This window comes from Astyanax mexicanus, chromosome 18 (genome assembly GCF_023375975.1).
Source record: "Astyanax mexicanus isolate ESR-SI-001 chromosome 18, AstMex3_surface, whole genome shotgun sequence".
NCBI lineage: Eukaryota > Metazoa > Chordata > Actinopteri > Characiformes > Acestrorhamphidae > Astyanax > Astyanax mexicanus.
The window spans coordinates 5,539,056-5,565,337 of NC_064425.1; the positions used below are offsets into that span (position 1 = coordinate 5,539,056).

At 37.9% G+C, this 26,282-nt stretch overlaps 1 protein-coding gene across 4 annotated transcripts in view; it reads left to right on the forward strand.

Annotated features, from left to right (window-relative positions):
* The first annotated feature begins 867 nt into the window (after positions 1-867).
* Positions 868-26,282, forward strand: part of alcamb (activated leukocyte cell adhesion molecule b) — a 28,257-nt gene continuing 2,842 nt past the window's right edge. For 2 of the 4 annotated variants that reach the window (XM_007260531.4, XM_007260532.4), the window contains exons 1-13: positions 868-1,159; positions 16,693-16,799; positions 17,224-17,437; positions 17,533-17,597; positions 20,478-20,565; positions 20,803-20,979; positions 21,446-21,570; positions 21,722-21,854; positions 22,003-22,115; positions 22,205-22,331; positions 22,856-22,977; positions 24,962-25,094; positions 25,893-25,922. In XM_007260531.4, the coding sequence (XP_007260593.3) occupies positions 1,102-1,159; positions 16,693-16,799; positions 17,224-17,437; positions 17,533-17,597; positions 20,478-20,565; positions 20,803-20,979; positions 21,446-21,570; positions 21,722-21,854; positions 22,003-22,115; positions 22,205-22,331; positions 22,856-22,977; positions 24,962-25,094; positions 25,893-25,922 (1,492 nt within the window). In that variant the 5' untranslated portion in view covers positions 868-1,101. The remainder of the gene's footprint in view (positions 1,160-16,692; positions 16,800-17,223; positions 17,438-17,532; positions 17,598-20,477; positions 20,566-20,802; positions 20,980-21,445; positions 21,571-21,721; positions 21,855-22,002; positions 22,116-22,204; positions 22,332-22,855; positions 22,978-24,961; positions 25,095-25,892; positions 25,923-26,282) is intronic. The other 2 variants (XM_022674633.2, XM_022674642.2) reach the window with 1 other exon arrangement.

The window sequence follows — 26,282 nt, forward strand, 5'->3', positions numbered from 1 at the left end:
ACCTAAATGCTTCACAGAGGATTTTGGTTTGTTTGACGCTTTTAAATGTACTACATGATTTCTTTACTACATTGTTCCTTCATAGTCTGTATAGTCATAATAGGAGAAAAAAAGAAAAATAAAAAAGCATTGAAGGAGAAGGTATATCCAAATTTTTGACTGGTACTGTATTACATTAAAATAGCATTAGTTAGCTAAATTACAACAACAAAACGGAGCCCATAAAAAGATACATGGTGTATTCTTTTAACGTAAAAAAGGGGGTGGGCACAACATACTAAGTGGTGAGTACCACATACTAAGTGGTGAGCACCAGATAGTAAGTGGTGCGCACCAGATACTAAGTGGTAATCTAACAATAACTACTTTATTTCCATGTGGAATGTCTTAGCTAGGTATCTATGAGCCCCGAGCTAAGGAATCATTTTGTAGAAAATGATTTTGGGCACAAACACACACACGCCTACTTTCACCCAAGCCTACCATATATTGCACAGAGAGCAATGCATGCCTTCTAAGCTAAATTAACTTAGCCAGAGTTAGATTAGCTGGCTCTTTGCAATAGCAGCCTACATAGCAATTGGCTACTAGCTAAATAAATATGGTTTTGAAATTGTATCAGTCTGTGAAGACATGTACAGATCAGTGCATATACTATCTGGTGCTCACCACTTACTTTCTGGTGCTCATCACTTACTATCTGGTGCTCACCACTTTTTCACTTAAAAATATACACCAGTTCCCTACAGGGGCTCCTTACAATAAAGCCCCTCGACAGCAGAAACCGCTGTGATTGACGGGCAGGTCAGGGCGGGGCGTGGGCGGGGCTTCGGAGCTCTATAGGCGCGCGCGCGTTCAGAGGTGCGAACGATCCGCACGCTCACAGCTGCTGCAGGAGAGGAGAGAGGCGCACGTGCCCAACGGCTCCTGAAGTTTGAATTTGCTGACGCACGCGCTGCGAGTTTAGCGACCGTTACTGCTAGCTAACTAGGTTAGCTGGTTTTCCCGTTGAGAGAAACCCCTCTGGAAAACCGTGATTTTCTCACATTTCTGGCTTTTTCACACAAGAAAGGGGTCGCTGACTCTGTTTTCTAGTGAAGGATGCGTTTTCTGGGGTTTTCTGAGACTGCTCTGCTCATCATATCCCTGCTGGAGACAGGTAACTATCCTAACCTAAACTTAACTTAACTAAGTTAGCTAACCACCCTTCAGACTATTAGTCACTTTATCTGTTTTTCTATTTCGTTGAGCTCTTCTGCTGCTGCTTTTGTGTGTGCTAGCTGGCTTTCCTCCTCACAGCAGACTGTAACACAACACTGAACAGATAGCAGGGGGTCGGGGGGACTCCTGACTAAACTCTGTTTAATGATAAACCTCCTTAAACTGCTTCAGGATAGGGAAAAAAACTAGCCTTAAATGGCTTGGACTGTTAGCTTAGCTCTGATATTTGTGTTGAGTTGTTTAGGTATGTTTACTGAAGTGGGTTTCATGTAAGTAAAAAGAAGAAAAAATCTTAAGATAAATGAAGAAGGCTTTAGGAGAAGAAATATTTAACTACCTATCTTGCATAGGTGTGTAGATAACATTAACCCTTTCAGACCCAGCATCTATTACAATATTTGTTTTTTATTTATGTTTTAAAGTTTTGTTGAACATAGCACTATTCAAGAGCTGTTGCCCATCTGAATAGACCATGAACCAGCCATTTAACAAGTTTATAAACCGATAAATGTAGCTTGGCCCCGCCCACATTTTTACTATTTTAATGTGATTTAGAATACCTTTTAGTCATGTTTTTACTCTTTAGGTATGTTTATGAAGTAAAAACGTCGATATGAAATCTAAAATATTACACACAGGGTTCCAATGATAAATAACACTTTTAAATAGTTTAGTTAATTGTATTATTTGCTATATAGGTTTTATAGCAGAGTAATACAACACAAAAGCTTAGGGCATGAACAGCTGCATAGAAGAGGAGCTGTTGGTTGAAGTTTGCACCTGTTGTATTTGGCTGTAATTGTGAAGCGGGCATTTTCAGATAACTCTTTTTAGGAAAGAGAGAAGGAGGCGGTGGGTATACTGAGATTTTTGGTCAATTCTCAGATTTAAAATGTTAAAATGTGTAGTAAAAATGCACCGATATGTCTGTATTTACTGTAGATGAGAAGTGTAGCTTTTAGATTGTGTTTTGATAAAAGTAAGCATTGTAAGCCTCCTCATAATTGGATTTTAAGTATTATCCACTTCATTTTGGTTATAAACTATATTTTGGTTATAACTATATTTTATAAGCCCTGGTCATATACACAGATTGGCTATTGCTAGAGGTTTGCAGATTTTGTTTTCTGAAAGGTTTAGTTCAAACAAGCCAGTTCTATTTATTGTTCTATATCTACAATAATAGGCAGTTGGCACATCTGGAGGAAAATAGGCTTAATTTATCCATAAAGTTAGATGATCATATTGGTATTGCGTATGAACTGTTGGTTGTGTGCTGTAGAATGATTTGTGTATTTAACTTGTATTGAATGCCTAAGTTAAAATGTAAATATGTGTGTGTCAGTGAAAGAGAGAGAGAGACAGAAAGGCAGACACAGAAAGATAGAGGGGGGTTGGGTAGAAGAAGAAGAAGAAAGGCGTTGGTTTCCCTCCCTCAGGCTTGAATGTGGATCTAGTTTTCCTCAGGTGAAGCAGTTCAAGCTGAGTGTATTGATGCAAAACTCAGCTCCACGCTGTCTGCATTATCATGATAACTATCATTATAATCATCACAATTATCCTCATTGTAGAATATTAAGCTGCTCCACATTATGCAGACCCTCTGAGAAATTGTATCAGGAGCTCACAGAACCCCACAGAAGAGCCATTTGGCTCAGAGAAAAGTGATGATGGCCCATTTGGTCAGTTCTGAAAGGACTGAAAAGACTGATTTGGAGCTTTTCATTTTTGTCAGGAAAATTTAAGCTGCAAAATACTGATTTGACATTTATAATACTGTTATTGATGACATCCATAGTAGATAAATTAGTCTCGAACAATGGATGTACCAATATGATATCTATTGGCTGATATCAATATCTGTTATTCTTCTTGTCTCTTCTTGTCTTGGCATAGCAGCCAATTTATTGAGTCTAGAGGTTAAAATAACAGTGTTTGTTTAAAGTGTTTGTTAAATCCAAAATTTTTTTGGCAGTTTCTCTCCATGCAGATATTGTGCATCCCTACCTCAAACCAGTCCCTTTTATCATTACTTTGTGCTCTCCAGATAAACCAAGATATTCACATCCTTGTGTAATGAAAATATTTATTTATCAATTCAAAAATATTGATTGCTTATCTTTAACCATGTAACATTTTACATTGTTTTCTCAGTGCAACTTTAATAAATGGCTAGGCGTTTCACAATTGCAGTATGAGGCAATATAGTGGCAGGGCTGGTGTTTCAAATGATAGAGTTCAGTTCTGTATAATAAGAGTGTGCCTTGTGTAGAGTGATTGACAGCATGTCCTGCAGTGGTACGGGCATTGCATGCCTTCTGACTTTGTGGCCCTTTGTCTGGCTTGTCTCAGCCCTGTAGAACTTATCAGATAAGCATGCAACAGAACTGGAGCTCTGTGGGTTTTAAATTCCACCAGTTACTATTCTTAAATGTGTTTTGTTTAGTCTGTTTTGCTGTTTATCAGGTAAACTATTAGATTTCTTGTATAAAATAGGGAGTGAAGGTGTTTTGTAGGGTGAAGTGACATACATTTTTTCACGTTTTCATGCTGAGGTACAGAGCTGAGGATTTTGATATTGTAAGTGTTTTAAAGGTTTACTAAACATTTTTGGCTTGGAATAATGAAAATGTAACTTTTGTAACAAAGTATTGCAAAGCAGGTTTGTGTAATTGATCAAAGTATAAAAACATTAGAAGTAATCAATTCAACAATAGAACTTTATTTTTTCACAGTAAGCAAGTATTGTTGTGTTTCACATATCAAGGGTTCCACAAACAAGAACAAATGAGACTCTAAGAAGACAGAAAAATGGCATGTCCACCATGTATTTCAGTACTCTGGTGCAATTTTATTTTATTTTTTCTGATTTTGTCACACCGTGTTGTAATCTCTACACCCTCAGTACGTTACTGAATATCTGTCGTTCTACTATCTATCTTCTAAAACAGTGACTCTTGCCAGACCAGATAAGATTCTGTAGGCCTGAGAGGGGCCTATAGCAAACAGTACGACATCTGTTTTTTGTTCTCAGTGCACTGTCACCTTGCCTCCCCTCCCCCCGACCACTCAGGACACACACCGCTGGCAGTGTTGCACCTGGTAGTACTTGTTTAGTGGGTGGGATTCTCCTGACGTGCATAATTTGAACCCTTCTGAGAAAAGTGTCTCGTTCACACGTCCTTTTGGCGTGTTTACTGTCACCATGTAGACATAAGGCCTTTTCAGCATTCTCAGTCTATGACAGACCCAATTCTGTTTGTCAGCAGATAATTTTAAAGTTATGACTGCATTGTCCCCAGAACACACTGTCAGCTTTAGTCAGTTTCTGTTTTTTGAAACTCTCATATCTTCATTGTGATGCAGTTCAGCATTCTATTTCAAAATCTCTTTGTAGAGCTATATTTATTCGGTTCTCGCCGACATTTGTGTCTCCGAAAGAAATGCAGGGAGGGATCCTACCATCGAGCTTACAGCTGTTGATTTCTTTTATTGTGTCACAGTAATTAAAATCTAGTCTTCCTGCCATTTATTGCTTTACTCTGCCTGCTCCAGTCCATCCTCTTTAAAGGGGTTTTGGCCTACCTTAAGTGACACGTGCAGAATCAGTAACACTTTTTTAAAGGTTTGTATTAAATATATTTAAGCTTACTTATTGGCATGAGGCCTTTTCTTTCTGTGGGTAATGGTTTTGCATTTGTGCGGTATTGGAAAATGCCTCAGAGACTTTGAGTGCGGTTTTAAAATGAATGGTTTTGTTTTGGCCTATGGCAGTAAGCAATACTTTCTGAGCAGTAGCTGTGGTGCATTTTTAACCACAAAACTGGTATCGCTTTATCAATTTTAAATACTTGTTCCACTTGTTCCTTTGTGTCTGCATATGCTGATATGATTTTCCTCTCCTCAATCTTCAATCCCCACCCCAACACCCCCCCTGCAATATCTCTGGGTTTTTGCTAGCAGTCCTGCTATTCATAAAAGCACTTTATCTGTTATCAGGCAAAACAAGAGAACAATTGTCTTGTGTTAGAAAGGGAGGAGACACGTTGCTTTACGACAGGGCGAGAGGGACAGCGCTGTGTTCTAAGCAGCACCGTTGTCATGCAGGAATGCCTGTCATTGAAATGCATGAAGTTGCCTTCGGCTTTCTGAAACTTCCAGTGCTTCTGGAGTCCCACCCCGAGGCTGGACAATAGGGCAGGTTGTTGTTCCCCTTTTTGTTATGCAGTAACCCCAAGAACTTCCGCAGACCCCTGCGGGCTACATTGTTGGGCGGGTTTCTCTTAACTGATGCATGCATTGTCGCGAGTCTCGACATCTCCAGGGAAGCCTTCTCTGCTGTAATTAAACGCAAATGTATACACCCCTGCAGAAAGAGTGTTATCTATTCTGTGTTTTTTGTTTGTTTGTTTTAATTTCACACCCTTGCTTATCTCTTGGGCCTTGGGTCTCATATGAGCACAACCCACATTGTGTGAGAGACAGTTCTGTCTGTTCTGTCAGTGGGAAGTAAGGTGGCTGGAATGATTATGTAGATTTATCCATTTCGCTTTACAGTAATTTGGCTTCATCCTGTGCAGTGAGGCCACCTTTGGTTCATTGTGAATGAGCACAGTGGAGAGCTTTATGGATGCCTTTTGTCTTCCATGCTGGCAGCAAATGGCTTTATTTTGTTGTTGTCTTACAATAGCTTAACATGCGCCAGCTGCGGGCAGACAAAGGAGTCGCTCTGCATACATCTCATTGAGAGGGTGTGTTCAGGAAATGAACCCGGCTGCTACAGTAAATGCTGGGATTGAGTTTGTGCCCCACAGTAATTATCAAGACGCTGGATAATTGAAAAATTTAGAGGGGCTGACTTTTTAATTCACTTGTATGTGAAGCAACACAAGGCTTTATTTAAATCTAACATAAGCTGTTGGGACTTTTTGTCTGATTTTAGTGATTCAGCTTCAGTAAAAGCAGTGATTCTGGCTACAAGTACAACAACTTAAAGGGCCATTTGATGGATCTTTTGTATGATTCATACGTATATTGTTCTAAACAGAGCCCATTGTAAATTCATTTTCAGCATCATCTGCTCCCTGAGTTTACTTTATGAACTGGTTGATAATTGAGTGGACCGTAGTTTGTAGACATAGCTGGAGGTCTGTTCATTATTGGTTTGCGTTGTATTGAGCACTTTGTTTCTTCAATACAAAAGTGCTGCATAGAGCTGTGTGTACTTCACTTTAGAGTCTATATTTCATAGCCACAGTTACTTGGTAGCCTACTGTGAATTCCAAGCAGGAATCCTACAAATATGCAGAAACTCTTTTTATCAGTGTAATTACAATGCATTAGAGTGACCATTAGTAGTACAGTTTCAGATTTTAAGAGCCTGCAGGGGGTTGAAGCTGATTTTACTTTCTAGTAGCACAGTGGCACATCGCAGCATTCTCTATGGTTGTTATAAAAAGGCATTGGGTGGACAAGCGACAGATAAAAGTTGCACAGTTCACCCATTTCAGTTTATCTTTTTAATTGTTATCAAATTATGCTTTTGCGTTCTGACCAGCATAACTAAATCTTATCCCAAACCACATGTCCTACATGTCCATGCACTCTTATACTGTTTGAAAAAAATGTATGTGGTGGAAAAGTGAAGGAAAAATTTTAAATGTTAAATTGAATTATTGAATGTGCCCTCAGATTTAATATATATATATATATATATATATATATATATATATATATATATATATATATATATATATATATATATATAAAACATTTCTCAAGGCGATACAAGGCAAGAAATTACACACAAACTTCTCTTTGAGAAATAGTAATTTAGACGCCACTGTTTTTCACTCACCAAACTAATTCCTGTTCAACTGGTTTGAAGAAAAAAATACCCTCTCAGTCTCAGTTCAGCAGGCAAATGCTCAACTGTCACCTCTTGCTGCTAAAGCTCAGCTCACAGTGCTGGCAGTAATCGCAAAAGACAGGTGTCGTAATTGTGTTTCTTTGAGAGTGTAGTTTTCCACAGCACTGCTGGCTATGTTCCCAATTCCTGTTAACCCCTAGAAGTCACAGTAATTGCTGGTGATGCCAACAGCATGGTGTATTTGAGTTTCAATTATTTGTCATTTGTAGCTCATCTTTCAATCAGTACCACTATTTGTGAAAGAAAAAAAAAACTTTTTAATCTAGTCTCTGTCAATTGGATAAAAATGTAATTTAACTGTAAATGCAGTTGATTCTGTAATAACAGCGTAGGCAATTAAAAAAACATTTTATAATTACAGTTGAATAGTAAGAGTGTAAAAAATGATCAATATATATTGAAGCATTTTGGTTTTATGGTTTGATAACTGTATTAATACTTATAAACAGTAGTGATTTGATTTACATGCAAAGATTGAAACAGACATTGGTTCATTCTGTTTTGTATTTAAATCCTGATCGCTAGATAACAGTGTTGTACCCTGTCTTTGGATCCCTCTGATCTGATTACTAAATAAGTTGACTTTTACTCAAAGTTTATGCATACAGTGATGTTTTTTTGCAAAATATTGCCTTGCTTACAGCACCCCAGTATATTGCTATTGTTTCATATTGCATTGAATTGTTGAGTTATAATAAAGACAAGAGTAGTAGCACTAGACGTCTAGGGGTTAAGTGTTCTGTTGCTTTAACCACTGTGTGACTGCTGTCTTGATCTGCTGCCTCTAGTGATTTCAATGTCTAGGTTTCAATGAAGGATCAACATTGATCTGCTGTATGGGCTTGTACTTTGGTGGGCAAAACCCTAAATCTAGGACATTGATTCTTTGAGGCTGGGCAGGAAGAGGGAGAATAGGATGCAGGTGGGACGAGCTTTCATTTAAAGCAACTTTGAAGTATCTTTGCTTTGAATGTGCAAGCCAGCACAAGATGCCCTTGTGGTTTGCAGGAGGCACACCTGTTCCAGGTGTACAGCCCCTCATACCCGACAGTGCATTTAAAAGTCGCTTTCCGCATTTTTCTCTTGTCTGTTAGTTTCTGTGGCGGGGCCAAAGAGCGCCGGAGTTTGAACAGGGTATTTCCTGGCTGCCTTTTCTGTGTGTGGGGCTGTAAAAGTTATTCATTTCTAATATTGGCCAAACTGGGTCAGTGTGGCTTTTGTGTTGACACTGCTAAATTTATAGTTGGTGGTACAAGCCTGAAAGTGTGAGAAGTGAAACTGGAACAATTCTTTCCAGTGAATCCATAAAACGTGCTTTTAAAACGTGCAATGTGGTGCAGTGTCCTTTTAGAGTTTCACTCTCTTTCAGTTTGTTAGGTCTCTTTAGTTCTAATTCTGTTTGTTTGGTTTAAAAATTTTCAACAAGGTTGTTCAGATGATTGGCCAGAAACACTCTCAGAAAAACCTACCAGACCTCTCAGTTTATGAAGGTAATATATTTGGCTTTGCATAGAGGATTGCAGAAGCACTTGGAGATATTTAGAATATCCCCCACATGCAGAGAAACTGCTGCTTTCAATTTAAAAGAAAAAAGCTTAAGGACGGCTGCTTTAAGTAAATGCTTAAAAACAGACAGCCTTGTGCTGACAAGCCACATAAGCCACTCTGCATTAACATTCTAGCTGTTTTTATGTTCTGTTCTGCAGGCAATATCCCACAGGTCAGGCAGGTCAAGGTGGTTCTTAAGACCTGCATGACCCTCTAAGAAGTTGGCTCCAGACAGGCCTTAAACCACACAGAAATTTGAACAGGATACACTGTTCTGGTTTAAGTTGCATACTAAAGGGACTACAATGATTTACTGAGAAGTGTGTACTGGTTCATTTTAATTACAAAGAAAAAGGACAGTGTTTGCGATGCGTGCAACTTCAAACTTTTATCAGATATCTTTTAGAGATCGATATTTGCTCAGCTTATGTTTGTGCAGCTAATAGCACTTAATTCTTTCACTCTGCTGCCCCTTGCAGTGTTCTCATGAAAGACTTGCAAGGCTGATCCAAGAGAAAGGGCTTATTGAACCCTCAACACAAGTTATCTGACCTTCGTGTTTTGGCACCATTACTGATCAGCAGCTGCCCCCTCTATGTTGTCTTGCACTGATATTATGAACACAAAGGCTCTGGAATTTAAATGTGCTCAGCCTGCAGGCATCTGTGGTGTAGATAAAGAAGCCGCCATGATCACACAAAAAAAACTTTCAACTCTGCTGTCTGAGGCAATGGCATTTGAGGATAGACCAGTATTTTAACAGGAATATTCTGATATGTAGAACAGTCTCTACACTCAGGAAGTGTCAGGGTCTGTAACCTTTAGTAAACATATCCTGTAATTTTCGTGCATTTTAGTTCTTGCCCTGAGGTGCTTCAGACTTTTGTGTGGGTTTGTGTACCAGAAACAGTCATGAATCATTTTGACAAGACTATTTTTGAGCATCTCATCAGAATAAAACAGGTTGCGTTATGTTCCTGTGACTTTAAGGATGTTTTGGGTCAATGATCTCTGTTCTGATTGGTCTTGAATTAATAAAAAAGCAGCCTGTGCCAAAAACCTGCCTTAAGTTTATTCATACTAATTAGGGCTAAATTAATGTTAAACTAAGAATAGCATCTTATATACATTTTATAGTCAAAAGTACTGGGACACTCGCTTGTTAATGATTTCTTCTGTCTCTGCTGTCCAGAATACGATTTCTACTAGATTTAGTTTGAGGGGTTGCTGTTAGATTTGATTGCATTTAGCTTTACATTTAGATAGAAAGAGCTTTAGTGAGGTAAAGATGTTGGATGATCACCGTACTTTAGCCCACTCCATTCCAAACTTGCCAACCAGTGATGGATAATTTACACAAATTTACACAGCCTTTAGTAGTGTCTATATCATAGGTTATCTTTAAAGATTTCCTGATGCGGTCCTTTTTAATTGATGAAAATATGAGCCATTTTTGAGGCAGACAGAATCTTCTTCTGCAAGCACTTTGGAAATTAATGTCAAAATGGGTTCAAATAAAAAAGGAAAAACATTTAAGCAGGTAGCATGTTGGTTAAAAAATGGCTACGCTGTGAATTACTTTTGAATGTAATCACAGCTTAGAGTGGGATCAGAGTTGATAAAGCTGCAGTGGAAAAAGCTACTTATTAGATAGTATAATGTGCAGGATGAGGTAATCTAGACATTTTCTATAGACTGCAGAATGTCGACACAGTCATAACCTAAAGCCTATGAATTATATTACAGGTTAATGGATCTTGGCGGAAGCGTCTTAGATGTATTTTGTTAATGGTTCTTTGTGTTGCTTTAATGGGTACACATTAATGGAAGTAGCTGGATCCTTAGGGTCGGTCTTGGGTTTTGCTGTGATGGGCTTGTCATTTTCAGACATCCTTTAAGGCCCCCTGGGGCCACCTCCCATCAAATCCATAATTTAGAACTTAATGGATGTGATTCCAGAGTGCACTTATCCCTCAACCTGCCCAGTGACTTTTGTTTTTGAAGCGCTGGTCTGTCATGGACGTTTCACTCATTTAATTTATGGCATTTTGGAGGAGCTTTAATGGCACTTGCTTGCTGTATTGAATAGAGGAGGACATTTGGGGAAGCAGTGTGGGCTCGAAATCAATTCGTGGGCAGCCTGTCGAATGTTGAAAATGGCACCTTGTAATGAATCTGGCTTCTCTTTATTTGAAACAGACCCACACACTCACACACACCCTTATGGTTGTGTCTCTTGCTCTCTCTGGTTAATGGTTAGTGAACATCCAGCCTTCTCCTAAAAGCAGCTCCTTCCTCTAGAAAGCAGATGATGGTAGCATTGCTCAATCCATTACTTAAAAATGATTATTTAATGTATTTATTAATCAATATCTGAATAACAGATTGTTTCTTTAAATATTTAATTAGTCAAAATTAGAAATCTTCATCATTATAATCTCATTTATCATTGCAGAAAATCCCTAAAGCACTCTAAGGACACAGACACAGTATGTCTCTGCCTATATAATGAGATACATATTGAAGAGCACTGAAATGTAGGGATGTTCTGATCTGATCCAATGGCTCAGAAAATGGGTCGATGCAGGAATATTTTAACGGATCTTAGGTATTGGCTATTTTAAAACCCTTTATTTTCTGAGCCGTCCTCTAGGCATGTTATTCTCAGACGTGAAATGAAAAAAACAACATTTTAGACAAGAGTCTGCAGTGTAAAAATATTTTACAGTGGAACATAAAAACCCATATCTGTGGTTCTATTTGCCAAACACATTGTATTTGTGTAATGACCAAGATATTCTCCCACTGTTATGTGGGAAAATGCACTCTGGCCATGTTTTTTTTCTTCAATTAGGCTGTATAGAAACCATCACAAAAGAACCAAAAGAATTGGCCAAATAGACACACTGTTATGAAAAAAAACAACATCCCACATCCAGCACATTATGTAATAGCCAGGTTGTTGTACATCAGTAGTCAAAAAAAAAATAAAACGGCTGCATTAAGTCAGATTACACATAGGGTGATATCATAGCAGTATTAAAAAAATCTGGGAGGTCAGTCAGACTGGATTATAAGATATTGAACAATATAAAATTGTTATTATAAAAAGTGGGCTACAAAATGGGCGCATTCAATGTGGATTTAACATTACTTGGATTGATCATGAGCGGCGCACTTTGGCAAGAATTGTTCTTGCAAACAGATAAGCAACTGGCAAAAATCACATCCACATTCAATGCAGGAGGCTCCACATACACATCCTACAGGTCAGTTCAGGTCTGTAGCTTTCATGGGACATGGAAAAAGTCATGGGACACACATATTTCCCATGTCTTATCTAGCATTTCATAGAGTGATAGTCATTTTAGAGTTAAAGTACTTGAAACTAATTGTTTAAAATTACATTTGGACAATTGTGAGCAATAGTAAAGTACTTTGCGTTTGTTTGGGTGAAACAGATGAGTAGGTTGGTGACGGGTAAGTGTACTGTTGAAACAAAGCACCTGTTTGTTTAGCATAGAAGGATAGGGGTATCTGCCATTTGTTTACTTCATTTGGTGCACAGCCGTCAGCCCTGAGGAGACATTCCCTTTTCACGCACTTCCTTTTCCGTTCCCTGTTTGTGTGTTCATCTGGTATTCATTCCCTTCTCTAATGTAGGTGTTATGGAGTGTTTTGTTTGCTGAGTGGGATTAGATGGAGAGGAGGTCTTTTAGGCCATCACTGCCTGTGGCATCCAGGGAACAGCAAGACTATTATAAACGCATGTAGATAATAGACAGCTGTTGCCTAGCAATTCTACTTGGACGGGTTCTCTTCTGCCTATTTTGCTGTCACTCTACACCAGACCAAACAAACCATGACTAATTTAAACCCACAGCAAAAATGTAAACAGTGGATCAGTCTAAAAAAAATAAAAGGTGTATTCAGTTAATCCCATGGAAACTTCACTTGGCTCAGAAAGCTTGGAATAGGCCTTATTTATTTGTGATTCATTTTACACTTTACTTACATTGAAATTACATTTTAGAAAAGATAAACGTGCATATATTTTATTTTTATTTTATTTTTAATTAGGTTATTTTTTGATTTTTTTTTTATTTTCTTCTGTGTGAGTTAAATCCATCTGTCTTTGATGTATTGATCTTTTAAAGATCTTGTTGAAATGAATTGTTGTAAGGATATTACAAATGGTTGTTTGTAATTGAATGAGATGCAGACTTAACTGATAAAACAGTCTAGAGAAAGTCAAAGACTGTCATCAGTTCTTTTTGTTGTTCAGGGTTCCTTTGAAAATAGCATGCGCAGGAACTAAGACCTGTTTTGAAACAAGTCTATACAGGTCTGGATTCTTCAGCAGAAACCTCCTTTGGTGGCAATGGCAGGGGGCTCCATCTCTGGGAAGAAAGAATTCATCATTCTTGATGATTCTTGACATTTCAAAAACTACAAACAGATATTACTTTGGTTTTATGGTTTATGATCCAGTTGATCAAGATAAGTAGGATTGATGGCAAACTTGACCCAGAATAAGTAAGATGTCTGAACGGTTACATGTGTGCAACTGTTCAAAGTATGTACTGTCATGCTTGCAACAGTCATTCCTCAACAGTCTGCCACAGATAAGAATGTATGTTATCTTTTACTCTGGCTGTGGTGAACGTCTGACATGCATGCCTATTTATTACGTGCATGAAGGTCTCAGCAACTTCTGTGGAAACGAAGTTTGTGATCATTGCACAAAGCCAAAGGCTGTGTGTTACAGAAGTGAGGGGATGGACGTAAGTGCAGAATATAATTAATTTTATTAAATTAATAAAAACTAAAACAAATTAACAAACAAACAAAATAAACCAAAGTTACACTGAATACATAACTACAAAACACTAAACTTGAAAACAGGAATCTAAGAAACAGCATGAAACAAACCTGAACACGGACAGCAAACAAACCAACAAAAGACTAGACAAAGAAGGCTTGAAACAAAGGGGCTTATATACATGAGGAGGGAACAGGAAACTGGAAACACCTGAGGATCAATCAAGAGGGGGCGGGGTTACAAATCACTGATGACAGGGTGGGGCTAGGGCGGAGACAGGACCAAAACACAACAGAAGCACATGGCTGGGAAACATGACAGGTAAACAGAGGGGCAGGAGCACAAGAGACCAAATGAGGGAGAAACACAAGGCAGACATGGGCTAAGCTGTGACACTGTGTATGCATTACAGTTCAACATTTCATTTTGTTAAGATGAATAACCGCTGGAAAATGAGTATAGCAGTGGACACACTGTTTAAAAACTCCAACAGCTCTGATTGGTCTGATCCATTTGTACCAGCACAACACATACTAACAGTGCAGTGCTGAGAATGAGTCACTGCCCAGGTAATAGCTGTTATATGGTGGTCCTGTAATCTCAGGACCAGGGAAGAACAGGGATGAAGGAAAATGATAAAGTATACATAAAAACCTATGGACTACAAAGTGCTTTCATATGGTCAGCAGAGCTAGAAACAAGGAAGTGGTTATAATATTGTAACTTGACTGTGTATAATTAAGCCTAGAAGGTGCATACCTTGTCAACCACATTTTTTTGCATGTACACAACTTGTACTTGTGTCATCAAGTTGTGCTTTCACAAAGTTAACGATCTGTCTGGCATAATAACTTGTATCTCAGAGGTGCCTTGACTGTCTGAAAGTTGTACTGTCCACAGATGCAGTTGTCCTTTTATGCTCCATGGTTTTGGATGTTATTTGCTGTTTTATCTTTGTGGACCTTTCGCTGTACAAGAGCCAATTTCAGCACCTAATAACAGAGGGCTTATATGATCATCTCCAGAAGAAAGTGGTATTGAGAGATGGAGAGAAAGATGTAGGTCTGATTTCCCCTGTGAATGTGTAGTTGAGAGCTTTTCTTCAGGGACAACAGGTTGTTTTTTCATACCTGCCTTTTTCTGCTTAGTATTCAACCTGGCACCATAGAGCCAAATCAAACAGACAATTGATCACTTAGGTAAGGCAATTATCTTTACAATGCAATAAATATAGTTGCATTTTGCCTCGGCATTTTGATGATGTTTTTGTGGAAAAAGGCTTGCTTGGGTGCATATTTCAAAACCCTGAATGTGACTAAGCTTCATTTGATTATTCAAACTTTCTTACTGCTTTGCCTGACAAACAGACCAGGGCCTTTACCATAATTTAAACATTCAAATCCTTGATCCAAACTATTGTGCTGTGTGTATATATTTAAAGTATTTTATTTTCTCGAACTTGCATAAGGTTACAGAACCTATCCAGGTGTCCAAACTTATCCAGAGATCTGTTTTAGTTGTAACTCAGACCCGTGTTAGATAATCACTTCAGAAAACGCTTCTAACAGAATGGAATGGTCTCTGGAGCTCTGGATGCCAATCACCAGCATGATGGATATAAAACTTGCATTGGGCTGCATAGAGCTATGTAACTTCAGTAGAGACTGAGCTCTGTCCAGTACCTTTGTTGTGGTGTTACAGCATTCAAGCAGTATGTTAGCCACAGTGTATGATCACAGGAGATCTTCTTTTTCTTTGTTTGTCTGTGCTCAGAGAGCATGATCTTTACAGTGCCAATTTGCTCTGCATCAGTCTATTGCACACACACTGCACTTCTAGTCACTAATATCAAACACAGCAACTTTGCGGTTGCACACCTGTGTTACCAATGGATGGGACTTAAAGTACCTCAATGCTAGTAATGCTTTTATTAGAAGGGGCACCAACAAATATTTGTACATGTAGTACGCTCAGTACAATCTTTTTAAGCTTGTATTGACAGCAGGATATCATTGTCCCAATGTAATTACTCTGGAGAAGAGTGCAAGGCAAATTCTATTATAGTGAATTAGCCTGGGGGACTGTGTGAAACAGTTATAGTAAAAAAATAACAAAAATGATTATATTAGTATATAATATATATTTGATATATTCATATATAAAACAATATAACATAGTGGTCTACAAATACATTAGAAAATGAATAAAATACAGTAGATGGGCTACAGTTTAAATATAGTAGGGATCTACATTATTGTGTGTGTTTGTTTATTTATTCATTTATTTATATTCATAGTTTCTGACTCAAAGATGTAGTGAAGTAACAAGCATATTTTAAATTCACAAAAAGAAAAATACTTTATAATACTTAAAGTGTTTAGAAACTACGTCTATGTCTTTAAGTAGTTGCATAATGTAATCTAACTGTGAATGTGACATTTCTTTACTAGGTCATACCATGCAAATTGTAGCCGCAAAATCCCTACCCTTTTGGGTATTTTTCAGAATTATTCATCCAAAATGTATTCAATTCCCCCAAGCAATGATCCAGCATCTAGTTTAAAGCCTTACAGAAGATTAGAGACTGTTACTGCAGCAAAGTGGGGACAAACTCAATATTAACACCCTTGATTTCAGATAAAATGCTGGGTGGGCAGGTGTCTACAAAAAGTTGGGAACATTGATTAGTTCCTTGCTGAACATATTAGTAATTTCCCTGCTTAAACACACCTGGTATGATTCGTGTTGTAAAGAACAGGTTTAGGTCATATGTTTAAACAAGAAAATTGGCAAAATTAACTGACAACATGCCCTTAAAGAACAGAGTTAAAAAGCTCTTGTGTCAGAGTATAATCAAGGATATTGGATTCATAAATGTACAACAGTGGTGCAAGAATACAAAACAAAACATATTGTATTATATTATATTGCATACAGTCGTAAAATCATCCACATAATGTAAAGCTTTAAGATTACCCTTTTTTATTATCTAACAAATAAATCTTATGTACTATAATATATAAATAACACATTCTGATCATTTTATTAATACAGCGTGACAGTAGATGTAGATGCTTCTAAGCCATATGAATGTACAGTCTGTCATATTGGATTGAATGATTGAGTTGTTTATTATTATTCATAACTATTATTTTTTGTTTGTTTATTATAGTAAGAGGACTTCCAACCTTTGTCGGAAAGTATGGAGAGACCATTGACGTGCCTTGCGGCGAAGGGAAGGACAAGCCAGAAAAACTCTTTTTAACCAAATGGAAATATGTAAGTTTAGAGACAATTAATACCATGCACTCTTAGTGAGGCTAGAAGAAAAATCTAAATCCAGTTATTCAGAATTTTTCACCTTTTGACATTTAATTTGAAACCTGAAGTTGTCCTTTAAATTTTTCCAACAGTTCTTGATGAAAAGGATTAGACTAGATAATGATTAGGAATGTGGACGTTTTTATTTATATATTAACTTGAACTTGAAAAATACACATTATAAAAGACATGTCAAAATGTGAAAAATTTCCTAAAACGGAGGTTGATATGATTGCAAATTTGTATTTTGTATTTTTATTTGCCCTATTTACTCTGTAGATGCATAGTTCTGGGTCTCCTGTAAATAAATCTATAAATATATATTTGTATCTGATTATGGCTAGCATTGCTTTATGAAAAAAAGTTTTATTTTTTTCCACAGACCAAAGCGGACGGCAGCACTGGTGACCTCCTAAAACTTTCAGATAAAAATCTTGCAATTATCCCTGATGTGGATTACACAGGGAGAGTGAACCTCACACAGGACCTAAGCCTGCGCATTACCCAAACCAGGCTGTCCGATCAGAAGATGTACACCTGTATGTTGGTTGCGGGTGAAGACATACTTGAGTACCCTGTTCAAGTGAGAATTCTGAGTAAGTATGATAAGATAACATAGATTAAACTATTTGGTCATAAATATGTGTTCTTTTCTATATCTATGAGTAATTATTGTTCTGTTTTACTACAGAGACCCCCTCTGCACCCACAATCACCAATCAAGCTAAAGAAATGGAAATTGGAAAGCCAACACTGGTATGTAATTTGTTTAATATGTAATGGTTATGATATTTCAATTTCGTACTATTTTATTTTAAATAACTAAATCACAGTGGATCGGAAGAAGACAATGCGTCTAGTGTTGTTAGACAGTCGTAGAGCATGTGTAAGTGTCTAACCACATAAAACATGCATATGTTCACTGTAGTGTGTTTTCACTGCTTTATTAACATGTCATAGGTTCTACCACAATGATTGTGGGTACAGTTTGACACTTGATAACAATAAATTGTGACTTGCAGTACTATCTGTCAGAATCACTGAAAATAAAAAAAAATTAATCATTAATGCTCATCTGATTTTGTACTTTATATTAGGAAAAAGGAGACAGAGAGAGTTTCTTACTAATATACTCTGAATGCAGAGATATGCAGAAAAGTAAAACATCTTATTTTGTGGCCTTTTATTTTGTGTAGTTTTGATATTTAATTTTATTGTATCAACTTTATACAGTTTTTTTAATTGCTCTTAAATTCACTTTGCATGCATATGTATGTTTAAATGGGTTTTTGAAGGCTATTTTTCAAAAATAAATTGGTTTCTATTCTATAAAAGTAGGTTGTGACTTAATGACCATGAGAAAACGTGGGTCCCAAGCTGAGACCAGTTGAGAACCCCTGGTATATGGTATTATTCCACTATTTTAAAACAAACATTGGATGGATCCATAGCCAGCCAGCTTGGCTTAGTTTAGCTAGCTAGCTAGCTATGTTAGCTAAAAGGCTAAACATCACACCGCAGATCTTGTCTTAGCTAACTGAGGCGGCTAAAATCACTAATGTTTAGAGGATAAATCTGCATCTGAGAGCCCCCCCGAGTTGTTTTAACCATGGGGCCTGTGTTTTCTCAGTTTTTCAGAGTGTGCTGTTTTTTGCCACTTGTTAAATGCAATTGAATAAATTATCTATTTTGGCTGTGTAGTAGATGGACACAAAACAGAAATTTGCCACATCATACCTGTTATGGTGTGCCCTTATTTGGAGAGACTTTCATAATATAACATAATAAACCATTATACTGGCCACCACTAGCGTGAACTAAACCATGATTTTTTTTTTACTGCTACACCCCTAAAAATGTGGAATTCCCAGGAAGCACACCAAAGCAATGAGAAAGTCAAGATTTTTCAGTGTTCATCTTCATGGCGTCTTGGGTGTTTGTACAGACGTACTTTAATAAACCTCAAAGGTTTCTTTCCACAGAGATGACTAGAATTATAATGCCTTTTTCTAGTCTGTGTTCCGTTGCTTCAAAAACAGTGGAACAAGAACATTTTAAAATGAAAGTTTACAGTCTAAAAGAAAGGCAGTGTTATGACAGCAGCACTTGATATTCATCTAAAGTGGGGCGTCTGAAACTACCCTTTGATTGTTAGCTTTGAATCTTTCTGACCAAAAGCTTTTTTCTTGTATCCATGTATGAAAGGTTGTGGCTAAACACTATTATTCTACACCACTGAGCGCTTTATTAGGAACACTATACTAAAACTGGGTAGGGCCTCCTTTTACTTTCACAAAAGAGATTTTGGTCACTTTTATGCTGTAAGTGTTCGGTTCTGCCATATTTCAAAGTTGTCCTTTTAGATTCTGATTCATTTAAAGATGAGTGGTAATAGTAAATTGTTGCAATGGAAGTGTTGACTCGTGATCACTAACGATGCTCAGATAAGCTGTGGCATTCAAGCGGTGAATAGTATTGACAGACACAAAGTGTGCCAGGAAAACATTCCCCACACCATTACACCACCTGCACCAGCCTATACTGTTGACAAAAGAGAGGTGGGTTCATGGATTCAGTGATGGTGCCAAATTCTGACTCTACCATCTGTGCGCTTCAGCACCAGTGATGTCAGTAAAGCGTCGCTTAGTAAATGTTTCTGGGTTCCTTTCCATTGAAAAAGAACCAAAGTTTGGGTATTACCTCAGAACGGGTGGAAGGGAAAGTTTAGTTCGTTCTGGCCCACGGAGCTACTAGCTCCCCTGAGCATCACAACCATGTTTAAAAGGTAGTAATCAGGGTAAAGGAACACAGCCATCTCTTTATTGCTGGGACTGTCGGCCGCTACCACGCCAAAAAACAACAGGATAGCGAGTTAACAAGCTAAAAGGCTAAAATTAGCGCTTGGACTGAACACATACATACAAACACTCGGCAGCTGCTGATAGGTAATTAATAAAATAATTTGAAAGTAACTTAGGAACTTTTAAAATCAAGTAATCCATAATGTAACTTTTTAGATTACTTTTTTTCAAAGTAACCATGCCATCACTGTTCAGCACATACATAGAGAATAATCAAGTTTGGCGAGCCTTTATCCATTGCAGCCTCAGCTTTCTGTTCTTGTCTGAAAGATATCTGACGTGGTCTTCTGTTGTTGTAGCCCTTCTGCCTAATGATTCATGGTAGAGTTTATTCTGAATAGGTGCTTGCTAAGAACACATGGATTCAAACATGGATGCAAACACCTGGATTCTGCATCATGCCCCCATATGATTTTTTTGTCTACTTGTCTTACTTTAGAATGCCTTTAATTATATAGAGTCTGTGTTGTGTAATTGTTTGTGAGGGTTGCAAGTGCAGATTTAATCACGTATGTGCGCTATTGACCCCACAACCATTGTGATCTTTCAAGATATAGTCTGATGGTCTGTGGTATTATACATAGTTGAAAGTCATGTATAACATAGTCTCGTCTTCTAAAAAGAATATATTTTTCACTTTCACCCTTTTGCTTTACCTTTTTTTCTGATCTTTCCTGCAGCAGTCAGCAGTAGGACTACTTCTGTTTTCTGACAAACTATTATAGATTAGATGTTTGATATTCACTGTGGCACTTCTGCTTCTTATTTTTTGCAGCTTGGAGAGTGTTCTACCAAAGACGCCAATCCAGCAGCTAACATCACATGGCTAAAGAACAACGTGCCGCTCATGTCTGATGAGAAAGGTATGAAGCATTGCAAATTCAAATCAAAATGCCAGCTGGATCTTGAGAATGTGGCATTACTATATATATACATGAAAAAAACATAATGTAAACACTACATATAAAACATTCCTTTTGGTCTGTTCATAACGAAATGTTTACATAATGTACAGAGAAGCTGCTATTAAAAAATAAAAATAATTTGTTTTAATAGGTTTTAATTACAGTGTGAAAATGTTTTGTTATTTGTGATTTCAGCTATAAAGATCACCACGACTGTGCAGACAGACAAAACAACCGGCCTTGCATCTACATCCTCTAAACTTGAGTACACAGCTGTGAAGGAAGACCTGAATGCTAAGTTTGCGTGTGCTGTGAAACATAGCAGCTTGACAGCAGATTTAGTGTCCACTCCTGTAGACTTCGTCATTAACTGTAAGTCTTTCTTCTGCACCACAACCTTGCTTTTTAAATAACGATAATTATATACACTTAGCTATTGATGGATACAAGCAGCATCATTGTAAATAAGCAAATTGCACTGATTAGTTGAGTGTTTTTGGTTCAGAGCGGGTCATTTTCCATTTGAGTTTTCTCACCCAAAGACTCTTATCAGAATTTACTGGCTGGCTGAATTGCATTCAAAAAGATGTGAAGCTGGGCTATTGAAGGTTGAATGGGGCTTTGTTGGGTGCCTTAGGGCATGATTATGAGGGTATTGGCCCCATTGCCACTCTCAAAAGCTCTCCTCACCCCTGGAGTGCGCCTAAAACCGCCACTCTTGAGATAAAGACTCTCACTTGCACATTATGAGGATCCCTGAAGTGCCCTTATCTGTTCAGCCTTCTATGGCTTTCCATTTCGACCTAGTCCCCCAGTTTCACACCTCTTCTCTCCACAGACCCCACTGAGAAGGTCAGTCTCCAGGTCGTTGCTGCAGACGCGATCAAGGAGGGAGACAATGTGACCCTGAAATGTAAAGCTGATGGGAATCCACCACCCTCCAGCTACAGCTTCCACATCAAGGTAAGCCTGCCTCATAGCACCTCTGGCGCTTCATTCCGAGGCTTCGTCTCACTCCTACAGAGTCGCGCAGCCCTTTTCTGCTGCCAGAGGCAGGGTGAGCTCTGCTGACCCTGATGGAATCTGCTAAATATTCGTCTTTCTGTCTCTGCAGGGGAAGAAGGTGAAAGTGGAGAACTCAGACAGTCACACTCTGACCAACGTCACACGAGCCAATACTGGAGAGTACAAGTGCTCCCTAGTGGATAACGATGCAATGGCAGCCTCTGTGAATATCACAGTTATGTGTAAGTCACTTTGTCATCAGACATCTTGACCAATTAAACATTATGTTGATAAAAGTGGACTTGATATATATATATATATATATATATATATATATATATATATATATATATATATATATGATAGTACATTTCTAATTTTTTGTTATAGATTTGGACATCACCAGCATCACAAAAGGAAAAGTTGTTAAACAGTTAGATGAGAGCTTTGAGCCAACACTTTTTGTGAACGCATCCGGAGAGCCAAAAGTCACCTGGTCAAAGGTAGAATAAAATTACTTTTTTAATATTTTTCTTTAAAAATTTACATTTTTGAGGCTTTACAGGGACTAATGACTGATATTCTGCTTTAGAACAACATCAGCCTGAATTCACCTCCTAAGTTTGACAAGCTGAAGTACTCAGACTCTGGGGTTTACGAATGTGTTGTTTCCATGCCTGGACTCTTCAGAAAAGCCTCGTTTGAACTGATTATACAGGGTAAGTGAAAATAACTCTTAACAAAAGTTTTATTTTTTTAAACTGATGCCATAGAAGAACCATCTTGTAAAAGAGAAGTGTGAGTGTAAAGAACCTTTTAAAGGTTTTAAGAAGTGTACTTAACGGTTTCTGAAGCTCACATCACTTTTACAAACAAGGTTCTTTATGAAACCACACATATTTATATCACCTTTATGTGTCTATTTCTAATTAATTATGTCCATAATACTAGCCAAACCTAAATAAATGACTTCCTTCATTTTAGCAAGAATGTTAACACCACCTCTTACCTGCACTCATTTTATTACTTTCTAGTTCTATCCTCTTACCTGCACTCATTTTATTACTTTCTAGTTCTATAATTACAGACTATAGTACATCTTTTTTGAAGCAGCTGAGCTATAATGAGATGTAAAATAAGCATAGAAACAAGGAGATGTGTTAATATTAAGGCTGATTGTTGTATATGTGTTTTGAGACTGTGACTTTATTTTATAATGCTGTGTCTGCTTGTTTTTTTCCAGGTGCCCCAGTGATCAACAAGCTGTCTAAGAAACTCAGTAACAACGGCAATTTCAAAGTCCTGAGCTGTGAGGCTGAAGGATCACCCAAACCTACAGTCCAGTGGAGCATCAATGGCACTAATGTGAGGATGAACTCGTTAACGCTGTCTTCTGAACACCCTGCTTTCTGCTGCCACACACACATCAACTCATGGCTTTGACCTCATAAAAGACTGTGTCAGCCTCCTTTTTATTAGAGGCTGCAGCAAAGCTGGGGGATTCTAAATAAGATTGATATGTTATAGGGGAGCACTCGGAAACCGTTCTCTACTGCTTCAGAATGTCATTTCTAAGGTTTATTGGTTTTCACTCTGACAGTAGAAATAGATTTGGGAAAAAAACTAATTTCCCATGAGACAAAATGCAGGCATATTTCAGATCTTTTGAGAGCAGTTTAGACATCACAATATAATCATTCCTTATGAAGACATTGAGACACTCTGTGAGCATCACTCATGCTTTCTTGGTCTCTATCCAGTACCTATGCTATAATAGAGGTTCAGAATGAATTTAACACAGCACTTAGCAAAGCTGCCAGTTGCTGCATGATCCATATTTCTTGTGATCCCATTTCCAATGCACTTGCATGAGGGAGGTGCACATTGCCTGTAAACTGCACATTTTTTCAGATTTTTTGTTCATGTTAGATGTGACTTTGTATCTGTATCTGTCTCTAATGTAAACCAATCAGTCGAAATTTGGTACATTTGTGCATGTTGCCCCTGTCACAATCAGCAATAAGCACATGGGTACAGTCATGCTGCATACTCACAAATTAGGGCGTTTCACACCTGTAGTTCGTTTCTTTTGTCCGGATCAGTTGATGAGTTTGTTTACTTAGAGTGTTTTTGCCCTCTGTTTGGTTTGGTTTCACACAGGCACAAACTTAAAACACCAAAATGCACACCATTAAACCAAGCAAACATGCTGTCTCCTCTGATTGGTCAGAGCTGTCTGGTACATGAGTATAGTTAGTAGATTCTGTGTTCCAGTGTGTATATCTGTGCAGTGTGAAGCTTCTTTAACACAGAACGCTGAAAATGCGCTTTAAACACAGCTTTTTCAATGGAAAGAGCACGAAAGAAAGAGTCACGCAGTTGGGAGCAGTGAACACAGCACAGACCATGCATGTAAACAGCATGGAGCAGCAGCAGAGACAGCGTTTGTTCATAGCTCTGGTAATTAGCTCTATCTGGCTAATATATTAGATTAAACTGCGCCTTATCAGCAGTTTAGCTCAAATAAAGGGAGTATATTTAATAGCTGGGTCGGCTCAAGATTGAATCACATTCTTACCACAAGTAAACCGCTCCATAGATTATTTGGGGCCTTCTGTAGCAGGTCTCGGTCTGGTTGTTTTGATCCGAACCCGAGTGCGATTACTGTTTTCACACCTGCTCATTTTAACTGCACTAAAAGTACAAACGACACAGAGTTTGTTTTAACTGTATCAAATAGTTCTGGTCTGAAAACGCCTATAGATACATATGCGATTTAGGAAGTAACTTTAATCTGGTTTGGAAAGATTGGAATTGACAGGCAAGAATTCACATCAGTTTTGAGTCACTTCAATCTGGTAATGTGAACGTAGCCTTTGGCTTGTGTGTCAGTTTTTTTAAATACTTGGTACATCTTGTCCAGAGTCTGTTTACTACAGCAGCGTTAGATTAATGGCTGCATCCCTGTTCAAGGTGTTCTTTCTACACAGATAATAATAGCACATAACACCATAATTTCCTTTGCTCGTTTTAAAAACTACTTGTTCTATGAAAATCACATAATAACAAAGGACTTTGTGTAACTATTTTTAGTGCTGGATAGTGGTGAAATGAGTGACAGCAGAGTAGCTTATTGGTACCATGCTGCGCTCCAGTGGTGCTCAGTGGAATTACAGCAGTGCTTTGCAATATTTTTGTAATATTTATCTACTGACAGATTCTGTATTTTCCTTGTATTTGTAATTACTACCAAGATATGAAGCATGACATTGACCTAACCAGAAGGTTAATTTAGTTGCTGAATGGCAGGATAATACATGTTCTTCTATGTTCTACAATGTAATTGCAGGCTACTGAGACTCCTTACGTGGGAGGGAGGGTCACGCACAGAATCACCATCATTCCAACAGTCAATCTCACAGTTAACTGCACTGTTTCTAATGAACTGGGCCAGGCTTCAAAGAGCCTTGATGTGTCAACTCGTAAGTATAGTCCTCCTCCGCAGCTTCACGGATCTGTCACATAACATCCAAGCACTCACATTCTTTTCCTGGGTTTGTTCTCACTCAACGGTTCTCACTCAGCTTGTCGTGGGTGAATTAATATTTTAACAAAAAGTCTTAATTGACTCACACTAAACTCTTACCGCTGACTCTGCTGTCATCAGAAATGCCTTTAAGACTTTAAGACATTTTCTTCAAGCAAATCTAGAAAGTTTTTGTTTTTCTTATATAAAGTGACTCTTTACTCATACAGGATATTCTTATGACAGCGATGAAGATGGTGCTAGTTTCTGTTTAATAGGATCTATCCAGTGCTGCTTGAGCTTCTCCTTCCTTTCCTGTTTCTTTATTCCTTTCTGTTCTTTTCTTGGGTTATCAGGATGCTGGACTCTCTCCTCTGTCTCTGATCACATACTGTCACTTTGCATGCTTTCCAAACTTGTAGATAGTGCCCTATTAAGCAAACCCAGTGACCACCAACTCAAGAGCTTTTGGCATGTCTATTACAGAGGCTACATGTCTCGATTTATTTAAAAAAAGTGTTTTTCTAATATTCTGCTCTTGGGGTGTCCACAGGACTTATTAAGCTATTTCTGCATTAGGCCTTTAGCTTTTGAGCACTACATTCACTATAGCCTAGTTATACTGGGATCTGATTGATAGTGGGATATGTATGAACATAAATATTCTGCAATCATTTTCACTCACTGATGAACACTGACAATTTACACTGACAATAAATACACACAAATTGAATAATTTTGTATCTGATTGCAGTATTTGAGGAGGTGACAGTGGACAAGCGAGGTGAGTTCTATAAGGTTTCATAATTATTTTCCTGTGAGAGGACTCTCTGTCAGAAACTCTTAGTCATTCAATAGAATAGCATATCACATATGTACACATTGCCCTCTGTGTTTTCAATACTATTTGAGATGGTCTTATTAATAATACATTGGGTCTGGTGGAATGAGGAGGACCTTAAGAGCGGACTCTGACCTGCCCAGCATCCTGACAGAACCTGTTTTAACCATCAACGTTTTATATTCTTTGTTTTGCTGTGTGTCTACAATAATAAGCGTCTGACTGCATACGTATTGTTTGCATATTCCATGTTGTTATATGGAAGGATAACACCACAGTTTTCATTCTCCACTCTCCCCTGGC